The sequence below is a fragment of the Lontra canadensis genome, unplaced genomic scaffold (assembly GCF_010015895.1).
Source record: "Lontra canadensis isolate GAN:19392208 unplaced genomic scaffold, GSC_riverotter_1.0 scaffold7, whole genome shotgun sequence".
Classification (NCBI taxonomy): domain Eukaryota; kingdom Metazoa; phylum Chordata; class Mammalia; order Carnivora; family Mustelidae; genus Lontra; species Lontra canadensis.
Window position 1 is genome coordinate 13,520,113 of NW_022631001.1, and position 20,201 is coordinate 13,540,313.

Sequence of the window (20,201 nt, forward strand, 5' to 3'; positions counted from 1 at the left end):
TGCACCAGCAACTCTCTAGTTTCCAAATTTTCACCAATCCTTGCCAAAATGTTTTAAAACTAATCAGAGGCCCCAAACTCCTATATGTACCCTTCCTTTGGAGATACCCCACAGTTCCTCTGGTATTTGTACTCACTTGGTGCAGCAAGCTAATGAGCCTAGCTTTGCTTACTTGGTTTTTTTGGTCAATGAATGTCACTAGTATAAGTAAGTCAAAGACTCCCTTCTGAATGAGACACAATGGCTTCAACTTAATAAGCAAATGTACTAAAAATCCTATATTCTACACACAAATGCCTCAGAACATTACCACATTACCAGAATGAAATAAAACCTCATCAGTATTTAGCCATAGCAATTTTGTCAAACAAGTAATTATGTATGAATTTGCAGATATAAAACTGACAGCCAACGTGTGTTAATGGAAAAACTTGTAATCTTAAGAAATACAAACTGAAAATAATCTTTCTGTACATAAAAATGTATATTTGATACGTTTTTCAAAAAGTCCCCCAAATTTTGATATAGCTGATTTTAAGTTAATTACTCTAGCAAACCACTATAATACTAAATGAAATATTATGAATGCAATGGCATTTGGCACATTATTGTGAATATGCTTTATTTTTAAGTAAAAAATGAATCCTAGCCAAAACAAAGTGTTTGCCTCTGCATATTTTAAGCTTAAGGGAGAAAAACTCATTAATAAGGAACATATTTTCATTTTTCCATGTTTTTAATTTTTTATGAAGATTTTCATTAAGCTTCAGTCAATAAGCAGTTTTTAAACTTAGGCTTCATGATTCTTTTGACTTCGTACTTTTAAATGGAGGCATTTCTCTTCAAAACATGACAAATTTCAGAATCCATTAAAAATTATTTTATTCAAATTATGTTTTCCAAAAGAGAGGGTTCTGTGCTAGTCGTCTTTGAAAGTTTTCATACCTACAAAAGAAAAAAACGTATTTTTACAAGAAATTATATCTTTCCTAATCTACCTAATGACTTATCAAAAAGCAAACAGCGAAGGATCACTTCTAAAAAGCTAAGATAAAAAATAAAAAAGCTAAAAAGTTAATCTCATAGATGAGTAGATGAGAGAAATTTGCTCAAGGTCACATACCTACATTTTAACAAGGCTCAAACCTAATACCTTCCAGAGCTATCCAAGCTACACCATGCTACCACTGCTCAACAAATTCTTATGTATCGCCCACCACTGGGATATTCAACGTGACAAGAATACCTATAAAACAGAATCATGGGAAAGCTAGGGAAATCAATTTTCTTAACCATTTATGTACAGGGTGCAGTAAAAATCATCCTGACGCCTTATGCATATCTACTTCAGACCAAGACTTTCTAAACTTACCAAAAAATTGCTTTGTATTTCAAAACTCATATATGGTTACTAATAAATAAAAATATTTTAAAATTTACAGCCTTAATTGTGGTCTCTACACATAGGCAGTTGTATTTTCTTGTCTTTATAAATTCAAAATAGCTACTACATAACAAGAGTATTTAGGGTAAGAACATTCCCTGATGTGAACTCCATAATATACTTTTTAATGGCATGCCACTGTTAATGTATGCTGATGTTCACAATAGAAGAGTATGTTTAAATGTCAAAGAAATACATTTACCAGCAAAAAATATGCATGGTTACTAAAAGCCTTAATATTAGAGATACAAAATGTCCCATACCATTTCAAAACCACATTTGCTGGAATGAACATTTCAGATGGACTTGGTGTCATCTGGGCCTGAGAGACAGCAAATGATGAAGCAAAATTATAGAAGTTGTCCAACATCTTTTGTGTGAACTGGAAAATAAATAATGAATAGATTAATGAGTTATACTGAATATTCTACTTACACCTTAGTATTTTTAATTTAAAATGTTCCTGCAGTGTACTTGGTTTTAAGTACTATGAGTTTTAAACAGTCTAATGCTGTAAGTTAAAGAAAGTCATAAAACAACACTGTGGCATAAAATCTTAACAACCTGCCTTTAGTACTTTCTTCAGATCTCAAAGAATTTCTGTGGTTTTTAAATTTTAATTTCCTAAGATATTCATTTGGGGGGGAAAAAAGGAAGAAAATGTTTTTCCTTCAAATACTCTCTTTTTTCTCTCCCTCACCATCTACTATGCCCCTCTCCTTAAATCCCAGCCTACTTTCTCATATAAAATAGTAAGAAGTCTTTTTCTTGCCAGAAAGATAAAAGCCTAAATACAATGAGAGGAAATGCCTTATTAGCTTTTATCTTTTTGCTTAATAATATCAAGGTAGTTTAATCCAGGAGGCTACCATTAAGTTACTTAGACTAAAATCCAGAGTTCAGTAAAATCACTAACTAAAAAATCAATATCAGAAAGAACAAAAATCAACAGCAACCCTTAACACTAACAACAAAATTTTAAAATGCAACTTTTTATTTAAAAGATTTAATTCAGGGACGCATGGGTGGCTCAGTTGGTTGGATGACTGCCTTTGGCTCTGGTCATGATCCTGGAGTCCCAGGATCGAGTCCCGCATCAGGCTCCCAGCTCCATGGGCAGTCTGCTTCTCCCTCTGACCTTCTCCTCGCTCATGCTCTCGCTCACTGTCTCTCAAATAAATAAATAAAATCTTAAAAAAAAAAAAAGATTTAATTCAGAGGGACACCTGGGTGGCTCAGTCAGTTAAGTGTCTGCCTTCAGCTCAGGTCATGATCCCAGGGTCCTGTGACTGAGCTCCGCATCAGGCTCCTTACTCAGCAGAGAGCCTGCTTCTCCCTCTGCCTGCCGTTTCCCCTGTTTGTGCACTCTTGCTCTCTCTGACAAATAAATAAAAATCTTTTAAAAGATCCAACTCAGAATAAAAACAAAATCTTTAATACCTAGGAAAATATTTCAGGACTGTCTTGAGAGATAGGAAAGAAAACAAACTAAACGACCTATACACCACATTCAGTGAAAAGATACATGTTCACAGATGGGAAGACATGCATAATGGAAGCAATTCTCCCCCAAATTAAACCTATAAGACCTCGGGGCACCTGGGTGGCTCGGTGGCTTAAAGCCTCTGTCTTCGGCTCAGGTCATGATCCCAGGGTCCTGGGATGGAGCCCAGGGTCCTGAGATGGAGCCCTGCATCTGGCTCTCCGTTCAGCAGGGAGCCTGCTTTCCCCCTCTCTCTCTGCCTGCCTTTCTGCCTACTTGTGATCTCTGTCAAATACATAAATAAAATCTTTAAAAAAAATAATAAAGCAACTATAAGACCAATGTTATTTCCAACAAAATCCAATAAAATTTTTCATAAAACTCAGTAAGCCGATACTAAAATTAGTATGCAGAATACATAAGCTTATGTTCCTAAGTAAGAGGAGGGACTTAGGCCTAGCAGATATTAGTAAGACTTTTACTGGGAAAGGGACAGGCAAACTAATTGGAATAGAACAGAGAAACCAGAAACAAGTCTAAACATATGACAACATGATATACAACAAAGATGCTATTAACTCAGAGTTTAAAAAAGAAAAAAGACTAGCTTTCAATTAAAGCTTTAGTACTTAAGAGAACATAACACCTTCACACATTAGGATAACATAGGAACGACTTAGCCAATGCAAAAAAAAAAAAAAATAATAATAATAAAAGAAACAACTGATTGTCTACACAAAAATATAATGTCTGCATGCAAAAGATAACAAAAACAACATTAAAAGACAAGCAACATGCTAGGAGAATTACAACATCTAGGACAGAAGACTATTACCCAGAATACATAAAGGCCTCTTCCCAGAAAGTTAAAATTAAGAAGTGCCAAAAAATACAATAGAAAATTGGGCAAAATATATAAATGGTCAATTCCAATTAAAAAAAAAATACAAATGAGGTCAAGATGAGAAAAGATGCTCAACTTCACCAGTCACCAAGAAATACAAACCAAAACAACAGTGACATTCAAATTTCACCCAGCAGTTTGGCAAAAATTTAAGGTCTTAAATATTAGTGAGAATATCTATTAATATGGAAATGAAAAAACTGTCTCATTCATACAATGACATACTATACAACTATACAAGTCAATTAAAATAGACTAGATTTATTCCATGTATCAAGACAGGTAAGTCTTAAAAATAATGCTGAGTGAACAATACCAAGTTGTAGAAATCTGTACAGTATACCATTTATAATCATTTTAAAAACATGCAAAGGGGTAGTAAGTCAACAAGAATGGAAAATAGAAGAAAAAAAAAAAAGGACTGCAACAGAGAAGAGAAATGAAAAGAATTTCTACAATAATGGTTAAAGAAAAGAATACCTTGACTACAGTTATGCAAAAGACCCAGAAAATAATCCACAGAAGAACAAAGAAGAGTTTCAAGAGCGATGTTTCCAAAACAAATTTAAAATTGCTTTTTAAAAATATACTGAACAGGAATTTATACTGTGGATATAGCAATCGACACAAAGGAAAAAAATGAAGCATTTATTAACCAAGGAAAATAAAAAGTCATTCTAGAAAGGAAATGTAACCATAGTACTACACCTGGCTCAGTTCTGAAAAATATTTACCTGATCATAATACTGAAAACTCTAAATATTAATTTAGTGAAAATCTATAATAAGAAGGTGTGGGGACATCTGGCTGGCTCAGTCAGTAGAACATGCAACTCTAGGTTGTGAGCTCAAGCATCACAATGGGTGTAGAGATTACTTAAAAATAAAACCTTTTAGGGGCACCTCGGTGGCACAGTCAGTCAGGTGTCCAAGTCTCAGTTTCAGCTCAGGTTGTGACCTTGGGATCATGGCACCGAGCTCCCTATCAGGATCTGCCCTAGGCCTGCTTGAGATTCTGTCTCTCTTTTCCCTCTCCCTCCCTATCATTCTCTCTCTAAAATAAATAAATAAATCTTTTAAAAAAATAATATCTTTAAAAAAAAGGTAGGGAGAAAAGACAACTCTGAATGCTGGAAAGCAGAGGAGTGAGAGCACTAAATCACATTAGGTATGGGGAAGTCGATGGAAAACACCTATAGTAAATAAACTGGTTGAAAGGAGATTAAGCAAGTTTCTTCTGAAACATGGAAGTAAATACAAGAAGAAATAGGTAAAGAAAAAAAAAGTGGGAGAGGCTGAAGGTGACTGCTTTTGAGGAACAGAGTAAGAGCAGAATATAAGAAGTATTAACAGGACAACTGTTCTGCATGTAAAACCATCTGATGTTTTAAGCCATGTACATGTACTATTAATAAAAACTAAATGAAGTAATAAGAGTAACTAAAAGTATATATTAGAAACATGTTTTAACAAATAATGCCATACATATTTTGTGGATACTTATGAATGTTTCTTTTAAAGTACTAACACAGGATGGCAAAGATAATTTGGTTAGAAGAGTAGCTAACTGGGGAAGAACTGGAAGAAGAGAAACACGCCAGCAAGCTGTATCAGAAATACCTTTTGTTTTCTTTTTCATTAGTAGCAAATATGGCAAATATCAATTAAATCTAGGTAGAAGACACTCAGAAGTCTTCATATATACTGCATTATAAAGTGAGCTCTATAAGGACAGCTATTATGTTGTCTAGCTATTTGTATCTGTTCATGCTTAGAAAACTCCTGGCACGCAGTAGGCATACAATAAATACTGGAGGAATGTACTTTCCCACATATGTAAAATATTTCATAATAAAATATTTCATAAAAATATGTATGATTTTAAAAGCTCAAATATTTTACATAAAAATAGAATAAAAAGTCTCCTTGCCTGTTTCCAGGGATAACATCACTTTGGTATGCATTTTTCAGACATTTTTCTAATACAGTCTATATGGGATACTACTAACTCCTGCTTTACAACTTGCTTTTTCAGCATAGCAGTTTATTTTTTTAATTACTGGGAAGAAAAAAGAATTAAGACCCAGATTCTATCATTCTTAACTCAGCCTGTTCTCAAGAAATCATGTGAGAAGTCTGACTTTAAATTCATGGCCACAACCCTCAAGAGTATGGGGCCCAGCAAACTCATAAGGGGTTCCCTAGTCCATTCACCCTCCTCCTCTCCTAGAGGACTTGGTTAATAATCCTTTTCTTTAAATTTCCAATACTCGGGCGCCTGGGTGGCTCAGTGCGTTAAGCCTCTGCCTTCGGCTCAGGTCATGATCTCAGGGTCCTGGGATCGAGGCCCGCATCGGGCTCTCTGCTCAGCGGGGAGCCTGCTTTCTCCTCTCTCTCTCTATGCCTGCCTCTCCGCCTACTTGTCATCTCTCTCTCTCTGTTTCAAATAAATAAATAAAATCTTTAAAAAAAAATAAAAAATAAATAAATTTCCAATACTCCTTTCCCCCCAATCTTAGCTAATGACCTTGTTTCTGGTTTCACTGAGCAAAGTGAAAGTATCAAGAGAAAATGTGCACAAGTTCTCATCACATTTAACAACCCTCCCACACCTGTATTCATATAGCCATGCATACTATGCATACTATGCATTATCCAATCTCATGTGCTCTCATTTCTATGCAAGGAGTTCAGCAACTCTCTCCACTCTCCTGCAACATTAGCTTTAATGCTTCATTCTCATCAAACATGATGTAATTATCTCCCATTAAAAACAGTAAAAACAAAAAAAAAATAGTAAAAACAAAAAAATCCTTGTCCCACTGCCCCCTCAAGCAACCAAACCATTTATTTGCTACCCTCTGTAACCACACTCATCAAGAGTCATCTATATTCACTGTTCCCACTTCCTCCTCTCCAACTCACTCCAAACTCCCCTTCTACTCTCTAAACTCTTTTCTAATTTTTTAATGACTTCCATCTTGCTGAGTCCACTGGATACTTCTTAGCCCTCATCTTAACTCATCAGCAGTGAGATACTATTGAGGCTTCTTGCTTCTTAAAAACCAGTCTTTGCTTGGCTTCCAAAACATCACTTTCTGGGTCTCCTTCTACTTCAGGCTGCTCTTTTTCTTTGTCTTCATCTCTTCAGCTTCTCAAATTTGAAATGGCCCTGGAGCTCAGTCAATAGCCAATTTTTCCATTTAATTACTTCCCTAGTAATCATACACGCTTCAAAACTTTGGATATTATCGTTACACTGATGACTCCCACATTTTTATCCATATCCCAGAACTCTTTCTTGAACTCTATACTTGTCATCTCCAGCTGGATATCTAACAGGTATCCCATAGTACAACCAAAAATCCAACTCCTGATTCCACTCCCAGCCCATACTTGCTCTTTTCAAAATATTCCTGTGTTCAAATTCCTCAAGCCAATATCCTTGGGCTATAATTGATGTCTCTCTTTAATCTCAGACCTTTCATATGATCCACATCATGAAACACTACTGGCTCCATCTTCACATTAGTTCCAGAAATCAATTACAGGCATACCTCGGACATATTGCAGTTCAGTTCCAGACCACTGCAATAAAGTGAGTCATATGAATTTTTTGGTTTCCTAGTGCACATAAAAATTGTTTACACTATACTGTAGTCTACTAGGTGTGTAAATAGTATTATGTCTTTAAAAATGTACATACCTTCATTAAAAAATACTTTATTGCTAAAAAATGCTAAACATCATGTGAGCTTTCAGCAAGTCGTAATCTTTTTGCTGGTAGAGAGTCTTGCCTTGATGTTGATGGCTGCTGACTGATCAGGGTGGTAGTTTCTGAAGGTTGGGGTGGCTGTGGCAATTTCTTAAAATAAGACAACAATGAAGTTTGCCTCATGGATTGACTCCTCCTTTTACTTGAACCCTTAGAAGCCACTGTAGGATAATTAATTGGCCTAATTTCAATATTGTTGTGTCTCAGGAAATAGGGAGGCCCAAGAGGGAGAAAAACGCAGAACAGTTGGTAGGTGAACCAGTCAGAAAACACATTTATCGATTAAGTTCTTCATCTTATATGGGCTGTTTGTGGTGCCCCAAAAGAATTAACAATAGTACTAAAGATCACTGATCACAGATCACCGTTACAAATACAATGAAAGAGTTTGAAATGTTCCAAGAATTACCAAAACATGACAAAGAGATACAAAGTGGGCAAATGCTGCTGGAAAAATGGCACCAACAGATCTGCTCCATGCAGGGTTGCCACAAACCTTCGGTATGTAAAAAACACAATACTAGCAATGCGCAATAAAGTGAAGCGCAATAAACGAGGTATGCCAGTACTTTTAATTACCTTCACTTCCACCTCCCCAAATTTCCCTGGTTCAAGTCATTATCATCTGTCATCTAATGTTCACAAGAGCCTCCTAACTGACTTCTTTCTTCCCACAACAGTGTCTACCCAAAATGCGAAAGTGATCCTTTAGAAATAGAAGTTAGATCCTATTACTCTTCTGCTCAAAACTCTCTTATTTCTTCTCTTCCAAACAGAATTTGAGTCAAAGTTCTTATAGGGGACCCTGGGTGGCTCAGTCAAATGTCTGCCTTCGGCTCAGGTCATGACCCCAGATCCTGGGATCAAGCCCGGCATTTGGCTCCCTGCTTAGTGGGAAGGCTGCTTGTCTCTCTCCCTTTGCCCCTCCTCCTGCTTTCATGTGCACATGCTCTCTCTCTCTCTCTCTCATAAATAAATAAAATCTTTTTAAAAAATTAATCAGAATCCTCATAAAAGCCAATGAGGTACCATATGATTTTATCCTGCAGCCCCCTCCCCAATTATCTCCCATCTCTCACCCTTGCTCACTCTACTCCAATCACAAAGACCTTCATATTACTCTTCAGATTTCTACCTTAGAGACTCTGCATTAGCTACACCTCTACCTCCATTATTCTCCTGTTCAGGCCTTTGCCTGAAAGAGGTTAAAAGTCAACCATCACAGAATTATGTCACTTTAAGCTCCATGAAGACAAGGATCTTGCTTATCTGGTTCACAACTGTATACCCACAGCCTAGCATACTAACTGGGAGGGAATAAGAAAAAACTATATTTAATCCCATTTTTAAATCACTTTAATAAAAACAAGTCTCATCAAAGCATTTACAAATTTTAAAATACCTATAGAAGAAAGCAGGCAAACTTAAATTATCCATGGAAGCCAATAACTTACACCATACATGTTTACTTTCTTTTTTACATGTTTTCAACCACCAGGTTAGTTTTTAAAGTACAGAATTTGGAGGGTACCTGGGTGGCTCAGCTGGTAAGGTGTTTACCTTCAACTCAGGTCATGATCCCAGGGTCCTGAGATTAGACCTCTATCAGGCTCCCTGCTCAGGGGGAGCCTGCTTCCTGCCCCTCCCCCCTGCTCATGCTCTCTCAAATAAATAAATAAAAATATTTAAAAAATATATAGAATTTGGTTTAAAAATTTTTTTGGAAGATAATTTGCACTGCGTTACCTGAGTGAATGAGTCAACTGAGGATACAGCAGCATTGCCTACTGGAGTCTGCTGAGCCAAACTGTCCAATAATTCCACTGAAATTCCAATCTGAGCAACAGATGGAGTCCGGACAATATTCATGGCTCCAAAAGGGTGTTGGCTTCCTTCTCCTGAAAAAAATTAACATGTACCACAAATTTCAAATTTAACTTGTAGCCATAAAAATTCCTTTGTTAAGTATGTGGAAAACCTCTGATCTGCGTTCACTAAAAAATTGTTATATGAACATTTGTCTCTTTTCAAAAAAATGTAAAAGGCTAGTTTTTATCACATTAACAAAGAATAAGAAAACTAAAATTTTCCCCACCAGAAAAACAGCTGTTACTTTTCAAAAACATATTACAATTAATGTAGGTAGAAACAGAAAGTAACAGAATAAGAAAAATAAATAAGCATTAATTACATTTAAAAATTCTCAAAGCTAACTCCAAAGAAAGGATATTTTTAAAGATTTTTTAAACTAGTTTTAGCATTTTCTCATTATTCCACTAAAGAAAGATCTTAAATTACTACTATTACTGATAAATGACATGTCATATTTTACTAAATGTCATGAATCACCCCATATAACACCTGATGCTATCAAACAGGCAATAAAAAAGCTTATCACAGAAAATAGTAACTTTTTCCCTTTAAAAATCAGTGTGGGGGCACCTGGGTGGCTCGTGGGTTAAAGCCTCTGCCTTCGGCTCAGGTCATGATCCCAGGGTCGTGGGATCGAGCCCCGCATCAGGCTCTCTGCTCTGCGGGGAGCCTGCTTCCCTTTCTCTCTCTGCCCACCTCTCTGCCTACTTGTTATCTCTGTCAAATAAATAAATCCCCCCAAAAAATAAAATAAATTAAAAATCAGTGTGTCATTAAGTATACACCTGAGCCTGTAAATGCCATCTAATTTCTATGGGGAAAATAGAAGCCAATTTCTTTAGTCTACATAAGACAATCAGAAAAGTTAGTCTGAAGGAAAAAAAAATTATAAAATAGATTTTTGGTTATCTGCTGTTTTCATAGGACTATAAAATGTTTAACCAAATACAGAAGAACAAAAACACATATTCCTAATAACTAGAATACTCCTTACAAATATCAAAACTCTCCTTAAATTTTCAAGCATATGAATAAAAACTATTTATTCTTCTGTGATTTAAAAATACACACACACCTGTCACTAAATAGGACTGGTTTAAAATAATTTTAGTAATTTTAAATTAACTGTTTAATTATATTTTATTATATTTCCATATATTTATGAATTTTCTAGATTTGTTATTTCTATCATTGTGTTTAGAGAACATACTTTGTATGATTTCAGTCTTTTAATATACTGAGACTTGTTTTACAGTAACCTAACATATGGTCTATCCAAGAAAATGCTCCATGTGCATTTGAGAACAATGTGTTCTGCTGTTGTTGGGTAGAAAGTTCTATGTAAGTCTGTTAGGTCTGGGTGGTTTATAGTGTTCAAGTCTTCTATTTTTTTTTTTTTTTTAAAGATTGTGTTTATTTATTTGATACAGAGAGACAGAGAAGAGAGGGAACACAAGCAGGGGTAGTGAGAGAGGGAAAAGCAGGCTCCCTGCCAGACAGGGAGCCCTAGGCAGAGCTCAATCCCAGGACCCAGGGATCACCTGAGCCAAAGACAGACACTTAACTGAGCCACCAGGTGCCCCTCAAGTCTTCTATTTCCTTGATGACCTTCTGTCCAGTCATTCTATCCATTACTGAAAGTAGGGAATTGAAGTTTCCAATAATTATTGTTCAACTATTTTCTCCCTTCAATTCTGCCAAGTTTTGCTTCATGTATTTTGAGGTTCTGTTGGTAGGTGCAAACAAGTTTATATCTGTTATTAACTTTCTGATAGATTGACCCTTTTATCATTATATAATGTCTTTATTGCACATAATAATTTTTGTCATACATCTATTTAGTCTGACTTTAGTCCATCCACTCAAGCTCTTTTAGTTACTGTTTGTATGTATCTTTTTCCATCCTTTACTTTCAACTATTGTGTGTCTCAATCAATAGTTGGATTATGTTTTTTTATCCATTCTGCAAATTTCTGCCTTTTAACTGGAGAATTTAGTTTTGTGTTAAATAGACACTTGCTAGTGTACCATTTTAATTCTACCATTTCTTTTACTATATATTTTTTGTTTTCCCCTTAATGGCTATAGTAGGGATTAGTATAAATTTCTTAATTATAACAACCTAGTTTGGATGAATGCCAACTTAGTATCAGTAGTAGACAAAAACTTTGCTATGTAATTTCTCTCCCTATGTGTTGTCATAAATTATTTTATACATAGCATGCCCATAAATACAGGTTTACAGTTTCCATTTTTTAAGGTCTTATTTGAGAGAGCAGAGAGGGAGAGAGCAGGAATGGGGGGGGGGAGCAGAGGGAGAAGCAGACTCCCCACTGCGCAAGCAGGGAGCCCAATGCTGGGCTTGATCCCAGGATCCTGGCATCATGACTTGAGCCAAAGGAAGACACTTAACCAACTGAGCCACCCAGGCACCCTACAGTTTCCATTTTACAAAGTTGTTTTTTTACATCAAATAGGGAGGGAAAGAGTTATAAACAAAATGTACAATACTGATTTTTATGATTCCTGTATTCCTGTATTCCTTTTGCCTTCATGGGAATTCAAATACTGTCTCATACCCTCTCTTTTCAGTCTGAAGGGCTGTCTTTAGTCTCTCTTATAGGCTAAGTCTTGGAGTAATGATTTTCACAGTTTATCTGACAATGTCTTCATTTTTTTTTTTTTTTAAGATTTGAGAGAGACAGAGCACACACACACACATGGCAGGAGGGGTAGAGAAAGGGAAAGAGAACCTCAAGCAGACTCCGAGCTAAGCATGGAGCTCAATGCAGGGCTGTATCTCATGACCCTGAGATCATGACCTGAGCCAAAATCAAGAATCGGACGTTTAAATGACTGAGCCACCCAGGAACCCTTCTTCATTTGATGGATACTTACAAAAGAATTGACAAGTTTTTCTTTCAGTGCTTTATACCATCCCACTGTTTTTGGACTCCACTGTTAATGGAAACCAGCTGTTAATCTTACTAAGAATCTTGTCATTTGATGAGTTGCTTCTCTTGCCATTTTCTCTTTATGATATGTTTTGGTATGGAGCTTATCCTACGTGGAGTTTACTTAAATTCTTAAGTGTGTAATGTTTCTCATCAAATTCAGAAAGCTTTAGGGCACTATTTCTTCAAGTACTCTTTCTACCCCATCTCTCTCCTCCTTTTGGGACTGCTAATGTGCATATGTTGGTATACTTGACGGTGTCTGAGAGACTGTTCATTTTTCTTCTTTTTCTTTCAGCTTTTCAAGTTGAAAAGTTCACATTCTTCAAGTTCACAGATTCTTTCATCAGCCTACTCAAATCTATTGAAAACCTGTAGTGAACTCCATTTGCTACTGTACTTTTCAGCTCTATCACTTATATTTAGTTCCTTTTTATAATTTCTCTATTAATATTTTCTATTTGATGGCATCTTATTTTCCTGGTTTCCTTTAACTCTCAGTAAATCCAATGTTATACGTTTCCTAGGGACAGATTCTGTTCATTTCTTCTCTGAAAGGGCCATGTATTCTTATTGCTTTGCATACTTCCTTTTTGTTGAAAACAGGATGCTGAATATTGTAATTCAACAAATCTAGAAATCAGGTTCCCCCCCTCAGGGTTTATTGTTAATATTTGTTGTTTCCTCAATAACTTCTAAACCAATACTGTGAAGTATTTTTTGTCATGTGCAACAAGTGAGTGACATTTCTATTGGCTTAGTGGTCAGCTGGTGATTAGAAAGATATTTCCTTAAAAGCGTGGAACCCAAAAATTCTCCCAGTCTTTGCAGATGGGTTTTATGTTTGGGACATCCCTTTAATAACAGCCAGGTAGTTTTTCAACTCTGCATTAGCCTTCACTTCCTGCTTATGTAAGCCCCAAAGTTAACCAGAAGTGAAAACTTAGAACCTTTTTAGCTCTTTCCTGAGCATGTGCACAGCCCTGTGTACTGTCTTTGAGGTTTCCAAAAATTTCCAGGTCCAAGAACTCAAAGCCCTTATTCCCCAAAGTATCTTATGCCAGGGTACCTGAGTGGCTCAGTCGGTTAGATATCTGCCTTCAGCTCGAGTCATGATCTCAGGGTCCTGGGATCAAGTCCCACATTGGGCTCCCTGCTCAGTGATGGGTCTGCTTCTCCCTCTGCCCCTCTCCCCTGCTCATGTACTCTCTCTCCCCCTCTCAAATAAATAAATAACCGTAAAAAAAAAAAAAAAACACACACACAAGGTATTTTATTCCCAGCCTTTCCTCCCAAGCTTTGTAGTCAGCCTATTTTTGCCTCATTCGTTGTCAGTCCATCAGGCAGCAATGACAGGTATTTTTGCAGGTAAATATTTTTGACAAATACTCCCAGACTGTCAACTCTACTGAGATAAAGTCTTTTCAATTACTCTTCAAGGGAGTGTGCTTCTCCCTCTCTTTGACCCTTCCCCTTCAAACTCCCCTCCACCCAGCTCATGCTCACTCACTCTTGCTCACGCTTTCTCAAATATTTTTTTTAAGTGTGCCAACCTCTGCTCTAAGTAATTCCATCACTCTTCCATTTTCTTATTATTTCAGACTTTTTTTTTCTTTTTTTGCATGGTTGAGAGCAATTGATGAGTAATGATGAAATAATTCCTTGGATGAAAAAGCAAAATGTTTCACAATATAGGAAAAACAAGATTACCAGTATCATCAAATGCATTTTAGATTTGTAAGATGGTCCGGCAGATTCATATAGTAATTGCAAGATAGAATGACTTTTTAAAAATATACAAGCAAATGTGGTCTCTATTCTTTAGAAGACTTCTACAACGGAATAAAACTAAAAAACTAAAAGGAAATCCACTGGTAAAGATACTCTATGTGTTCATGGCAACAGAGATGACTAAAGAAAACACTATGACAAAAATAAGTAATTCACTATAAAGTGGCATTTGAACATGACATATGCAAAAAAGCTACATAAAACAGCTTAACTATGCCTGCATAAAAGGCTTCTTGGTATTAAATTAGAAATCAAATATATATTTCTAAAACCTCTTTACTTCATTTCTATTGATAGCATGACAAGCCTGAAATTACATTTTTCACTCATGCATAGTTCAAGAGCAATGTAACTACCAAAGGTTTATCAACAATAAATATTTTAAACCAGATAAAGCTGCTAATGTATCTGACATTACAATGTCTTGAATTTGAATGTCTAAAATGTATTTAAACAAGCAATATTTCCCAAGTATCTAAGTCCATCACTGTGCTCTATACATTCTAAAGAACATACAGTAAAAGATACAAACAGTCCCTACTCTCAAGGAGCTTACATTCTAATGGGAAAAGTAACAGTTAAACTTTCTGAGTAGTTTTTATTTTCTTCATAAGATCTTTCCTAGATCTTTCTATGATTTTACAAAAACATACTAACTATTCCTTGAGTACAAACTATATGTCAGGCACTATTATACATTTTGCATTAGTTATTTCTAATGCTTGAAACAAACACTTGCACTATAGGTATGAAATCCATTTTACCTGAAATTCCAAGGTGAAATAACTTAATCAAGACTACACAGCTAGTAACTGAGATTCAAAATGAGTCTATCAAGCTCTAAAGCTGAAGCTCATTCTAGTTCATGATCCTACCTGTTTATACCAAATTCCATGATATGAACTCTTCACTGATTTTTATGCATTACTTACTTCACAATAAGCCACACAAGAAAGCAAGCCAAGAAATGTCAGGAAGTAAGTGGTTCCCTCCCATTCTGGCTCACTAGCTCTATTTTCATGTGAATAGGCTGAGTAGCATCTTGAACTCTTGTTGTCCTTCCTAATTCCTTTGACAAGCTCAACCCAATTTTAAAACAAAAACTAGAAAAAGTTTAAAAATTTCTTCCTGGCAACTGAGTTACATGAAATTATATCATGTGCACAGAAAGCCTAAATGATGACATTAAAATATGGCGGCAAGCCCAAAAAGAAAAGAGCAGAAGTATATAGAAGAAATTCAAATGATGATTTATAAGAAACTAATTTTAACATTTCTTAAAAATTCTTCTTGGGTGGGGCGCCTGGGTGGCTCAGTGGGTTAAAGCCTCTGCCTTCGGCTCAGGTCATGATCTCAGAGTCCTGGGATCGAACCCCACACCCCACATCGGGCTCTCTGCTCAGCAGGGAGCATGCTTCCTCCTCTCTCTCTGCCTGCCTCTCTGCCTACTTGTAATCTGTCAAATAAGTAAAATCTTAAAAAAAAAATTTTTTTTAAATTAAAAAAAAAATTCTTCTTGGGTGCTAAGCTTTTTTATATGGTTATTTTTAATGTCCCTGTCATAACAAAGAAAGGCTAAGTAACTATGCCAGATTTAAAGACTAAAGACAATTAAATGTAATGCACAAGCCTAACAATTCTAACAATCCTAGATGGAGGGAATAATGCCTGTTACTAATGGCATTATTAAGAAAATTGGCAAAATTTTAATGTATATTGTATATTAGACAAGAGTATTATATTAATACTAAGTTTGCTGAATTTGATAATGATACTATGATTATATACGAGACTATCTTTGTTCAAGGAAACATTCTGATGTAGTTAGGAGTCATGGAGCATAATGTCTACACTTATTCTCAAAGTTTCAGGAAAAAATACACACACACACACACACACACGCTCATATATAGATCTCAGAGAATAATAAATAAAATGTAGCAAAATTGATGAACGTGGGAGAATTTAAGAATTCTTCATACGATTCTTGTCATTTTTCTCTAATTTTAAAATTATTTCTAGGGGCGCCTGGGTGGCTCAGTGGGTTAAAGCCTCTGCCTTCGGCTCGGGTCATGGTCTCAGGGTCCTGGGATCGAGCCCCGCGTCGGGCTCTCTACTCTGTGGGGAGCCTGCTTCCTCCTCTCTCTCTGCCTGCCTCTCTGCCTACTTGTGATCTCTGTATGTCAAATAAATAAATAAAATCTTAAAAAAAATTATTTCTAAATACATAAATAAAATTATTTCAAAATAAAATTGTGTTAAAGAGAATTTTTTAATATTTGAATAGGGATACTTCTAGAATTTCATTCCAAACTAACAATACCTCAAAGTAGGGCCAGGGTAAGAAAAAAAAAGAAGAAAGAAAAGAAAAGATAGAGGGAGAAGGAAAGAAAGAGGATAAAACCCTACCATAAGGTGCCCAATTTACTCTGAAGGCCTGAAACATTAAATTACCTTTTTCCCTAACAAGAGTACTCAGTACTCTATTTTATTCATATAAATATATGATCTCTCTTCTTTAGACCACAGGGGATTTGAACAACTATTTCTTATTCTTCTATTAAGTACAATCACATGTTAAAGTGCTACAAACACAATAAAAAATACTTGTCAAGTTCCATTTAAGTTTTTATTATATCTGACCTAATGTCCTACTCCCCCACCTGCTCTTCCAATCTTGGCCTCTTCTGTTTCCCATTCTCCATATAATTCTCCACTGCAGATGTCACTGGAACTCTCCCTGACTGAGGCATTGAACCATTTCCTCATTGTCTCGTGAAACACTTTACAAATAGTTAACCTACAGAGAAAAGGAAGGTTTTAAGTTGAACTCTGTGTGTATGAGAGTACGTGGATGTGTCTAAACAAACTCTTCAAATAGATATGAACTCCACAAATATTTACCTTTGACAGACATATGTATATAACTGTGCATAAATATGCATCATACAAGTTCTTTCAGTTACATATTTTTGGTAAGAAAAACTGTTTTCACCTTCTAAATTTGGAATCAAAATTTTAAACCTTTATTTAAACACTGTACTCATGTTCCCTAAATACTGTGAACCAAAATTTCTTAAAGTTAACATTACATGGCATCTCATTATTCACACTTGTTACAGGTTTTAACAGATGTTTAAATCATTATAAATGGACACAAGCACATACTATGTGAATGCTGAGTTTTCTTAGTCATCTTACAACTTAAGGATCCTATTAAGGCTACGCTTTCAGAATTCAAGTAAAACAATTTAAGAAAAAAAATTCTAAAAAGCACTGTAAAATCTGACAATATTAATACAGAACTAGAAAGAAATACTTCAGTATACGTGGAGAATGGGATTTCCAATGAAATGGACACATATCAAAAACATAAAAATTAAAACAGCCTATCTCTCAAAAGACTACACTGAGAAAATTGAAGATGAAGTCTACTGAAAAATTTTCCAATATTACATTATATGCTAACTAACTAGAATTTTTTTTTTTAATCTGGAGGGAAAATTAAAAAAAAATACAAACAAAAAAAAAAACACTTCCCAGTATAACCTGGACTTAATCATGAAATAATTTTCTCAACCAGATTAAGTCCAAGCAAAGGTGAGTAAATAATCCTGTTTGCCTCTGCTATTCAACTCTGAAAAATGTGAAAATTCTGAACTCTGGGGGAAATGTACAGAGTATTTACAGTAGACCTTTGGGTTTCCAATTATCCAGATCTGACTCACATGCTATTAAGAGCTGCAATGCTGGGGATGCCTGGGTGGCTCAGCTGGTTAAGTGCCTGCCTTCGGCTCAGGTCATGATCCCAGGGTCCTGGGACTGAATTCCCCATCAGGCTCCCTGCTCGGAGGGAGCCTGCTTCTCCCTCTTCCTGCCACTCGGCCCTGTTCCTGTTTTCTCTCTGACAAATAAGTAAATCTATCTTAAAAAAAAAGTTGCAATGTTGAACTGTGGTATGGAGATGATAAAAATGGGAGATAAATATCTTTAATTCAAAACAAACCACCAAGGGGCACCTGAGTGGCTCAGTCATTTAAGCATCTGACTTGGTCTCAGGTCCTGATCTCATGGCTTGAGGGATCGAGCCCCGCTCAGCAGGAGTCTTCTTGGATAGTCTCTCCCTCTGCCCCTTCCTCCCCCGCAATCCCTGCCCAAGTAAATAAAATCTTAAAAAAAAAAATAACCAAAATATGATTTTTGCCATATGGTTTTTATCATTATATTCAGAATTTCACTAATTAGACCAATATAGCAGGGAAAACTGGAGATAAAGCCCTATAAAAATGGCCAGATCCAGTTTCATAGTTGTCAAATTATCTATAATTTATAGATATAACATCTATTAGGTATAGATATAACATCTATGTTTACTTTGTTAATATTAATTTATGGTACACTGTGAAAAGTTAACAACCCATTTCATAATTCCTAAAGGAAACACATAGAAACTAATACACGTAGGGGCACATGGGTGGCTCAGTTAGTTAAGCATCTGCCTTCAGCTCAGGTCATGATCTTGGGGTCCCGGGACTAAGCCCATGTAGTGCTCCTTGCTCAGTGGGGAGTCTCTCCTTCTCCCTCTGCTCTTCCCCACCTCTCATGCTATCTCCACCTCCCCCCCACAATAAATAAATAAAATCTTAAAAAAAGAAACTAATACACCTTTGCAAAAAACCAACATAAGAAATATGAATTAAAAAAAAAAAAAGGCCAAAAAAACTCCAAAGAGCAAGGTAAAAATTTAAACCTAGCATATCTGTAACATTAAATATTAATGGACTAAGCATCTCATTTTTTAAAAGATTTTATTTATTATTATTTATTTGACAGAGAGAAACAGCAAGAGAGGGGGAACACAAGCAGGAGGAGTGGGAGAGGGAGAAGCAGGCTCTTTGTAGAGCAGGGAGCCCTATGCAGGGCTTGATCCCAGGACCCTGGGATCATGGACTGACCCAAAGACAGATGCTTAATGACTGAATCACCCAGGTGCCCTATAAGCATCTCATTTTAAAGGCAGAGAATGTAAGAACAAGTTTACAAAAAGCAGCACCTAACTATGTTTATATGTGAATACTAACCATGAGAAAGCCAGAAAAGTTATATAAATTTTAGACAAAACAGACTTCAAGAGAGTAGCATTACTAGAGATAAAGGGTATTTTATATATATAAGAGCCAATTCACCAATCTTACACAGTCATAAAACAGAAGAAGAGAGAACAACTGTTGTACCTTTTATTCCTTTCTCTTGTCTTGCTGCACTCTTTACTGCCTGTATTTAACATGGTGGGTAAAGGCCTGGGCAATGCAGCAAGGCAATAAAAAGAAATAAAAGGTGTCAAAATTGGAAGGAAAGAAATAAAAACTCTTTTTTAAAGGTATCATCTATACAGAAAATCCTGGGCAGCACTACAATAAGGGAATTTAGCAAGACAGTCAATATATGTTACCCTTTCTTTCCCCCTTCAGGATACAAAGTCAACGTACAAAAATCAGTTGTGTGACAACGTGAAACGCTGCTGAGTATGAGGAGCAACAGAAACTCATTCCTTGTTGGTGGGAACGTAAACAGATAAAGCCACTTTGGAAGAGAGGTTAGCAGTCTCTTACAAAACTAAACACACTCTTACCATAAGATCCAGCAATCATGCTCTTCGGTATTCATGAAAAGAGACGGAAACTTCAATGCACATAAAAACCTACACATGGATGTTTAAAGCACTTTATTCATAACTGCCAAAAACTGAAAGCACCAAGATGTCCCTCAGTAGATAAATGAATAAACTATGGTACATCCAAACCATGGAGTATCCTTCAGTACTACAAAGAAATGAGCTATTAAGTGAAAGAAGCCAATCTGAAAAGGCTATATACTGTACTGATGCCAACTACGTAACATTGAGGAAAAGGCAAAATCAGAGACACAATAAAAATTCAGTGGCTTCCCAAGATTGGGGGTGAGGGGGAGTGTAAGATG

The 20,201-nt window shown here is 36.0% G+C and overlaps 1 protein-coding gene across 4 annotated transcripts in view; it reads right to left on the reverse strand.

Annotated features, from left to right (window-relative positions):
* Positions 1-608: 608 nt before the first annotated feature.
* Positions 609-20,201, reverse strand: part of HIKESHI (heat shock protein nuclear import factor hikeshi) — a 39,357-nt gene continuing 19,764 nt past the window's right edge. Inside the window, exons 1-5 of one of the 4 annotated variants that reach the window (XM_032852868.1) lie at positions 17,951-17,982; positions 16,886-17,022; positions 9,352-9,503; positions 1,708-1,826; positions 609-945 (exon numbers count right to left, since the gene is read on the reverse strand). In XM_032852868.1, the coding sequence (XP_032708759.1) occupies positions 891-945; positions 1,708-1,826; positions 9,352-9,503; positions 16,886-17,022; positions 17,951-17,952 (465 nt within the window). In that variant the 5' untranslated portion in view covers positions 17,953-17,982 and the 3' untranslated portion in view covers positions 609-890. Of the gene's footprint in view, positions 946-1,707; positions 1,827-7,311; positions 7,419-9,351; positions 9,504-16,885; positions 17,023-17,950; positions 17,983-20,201 lie in introns of those variants that run through there. The other 3 variants (XR_004382111.1, XM_032852866.1, XM_032852867.1) reach the window with 3 other exon arrangements.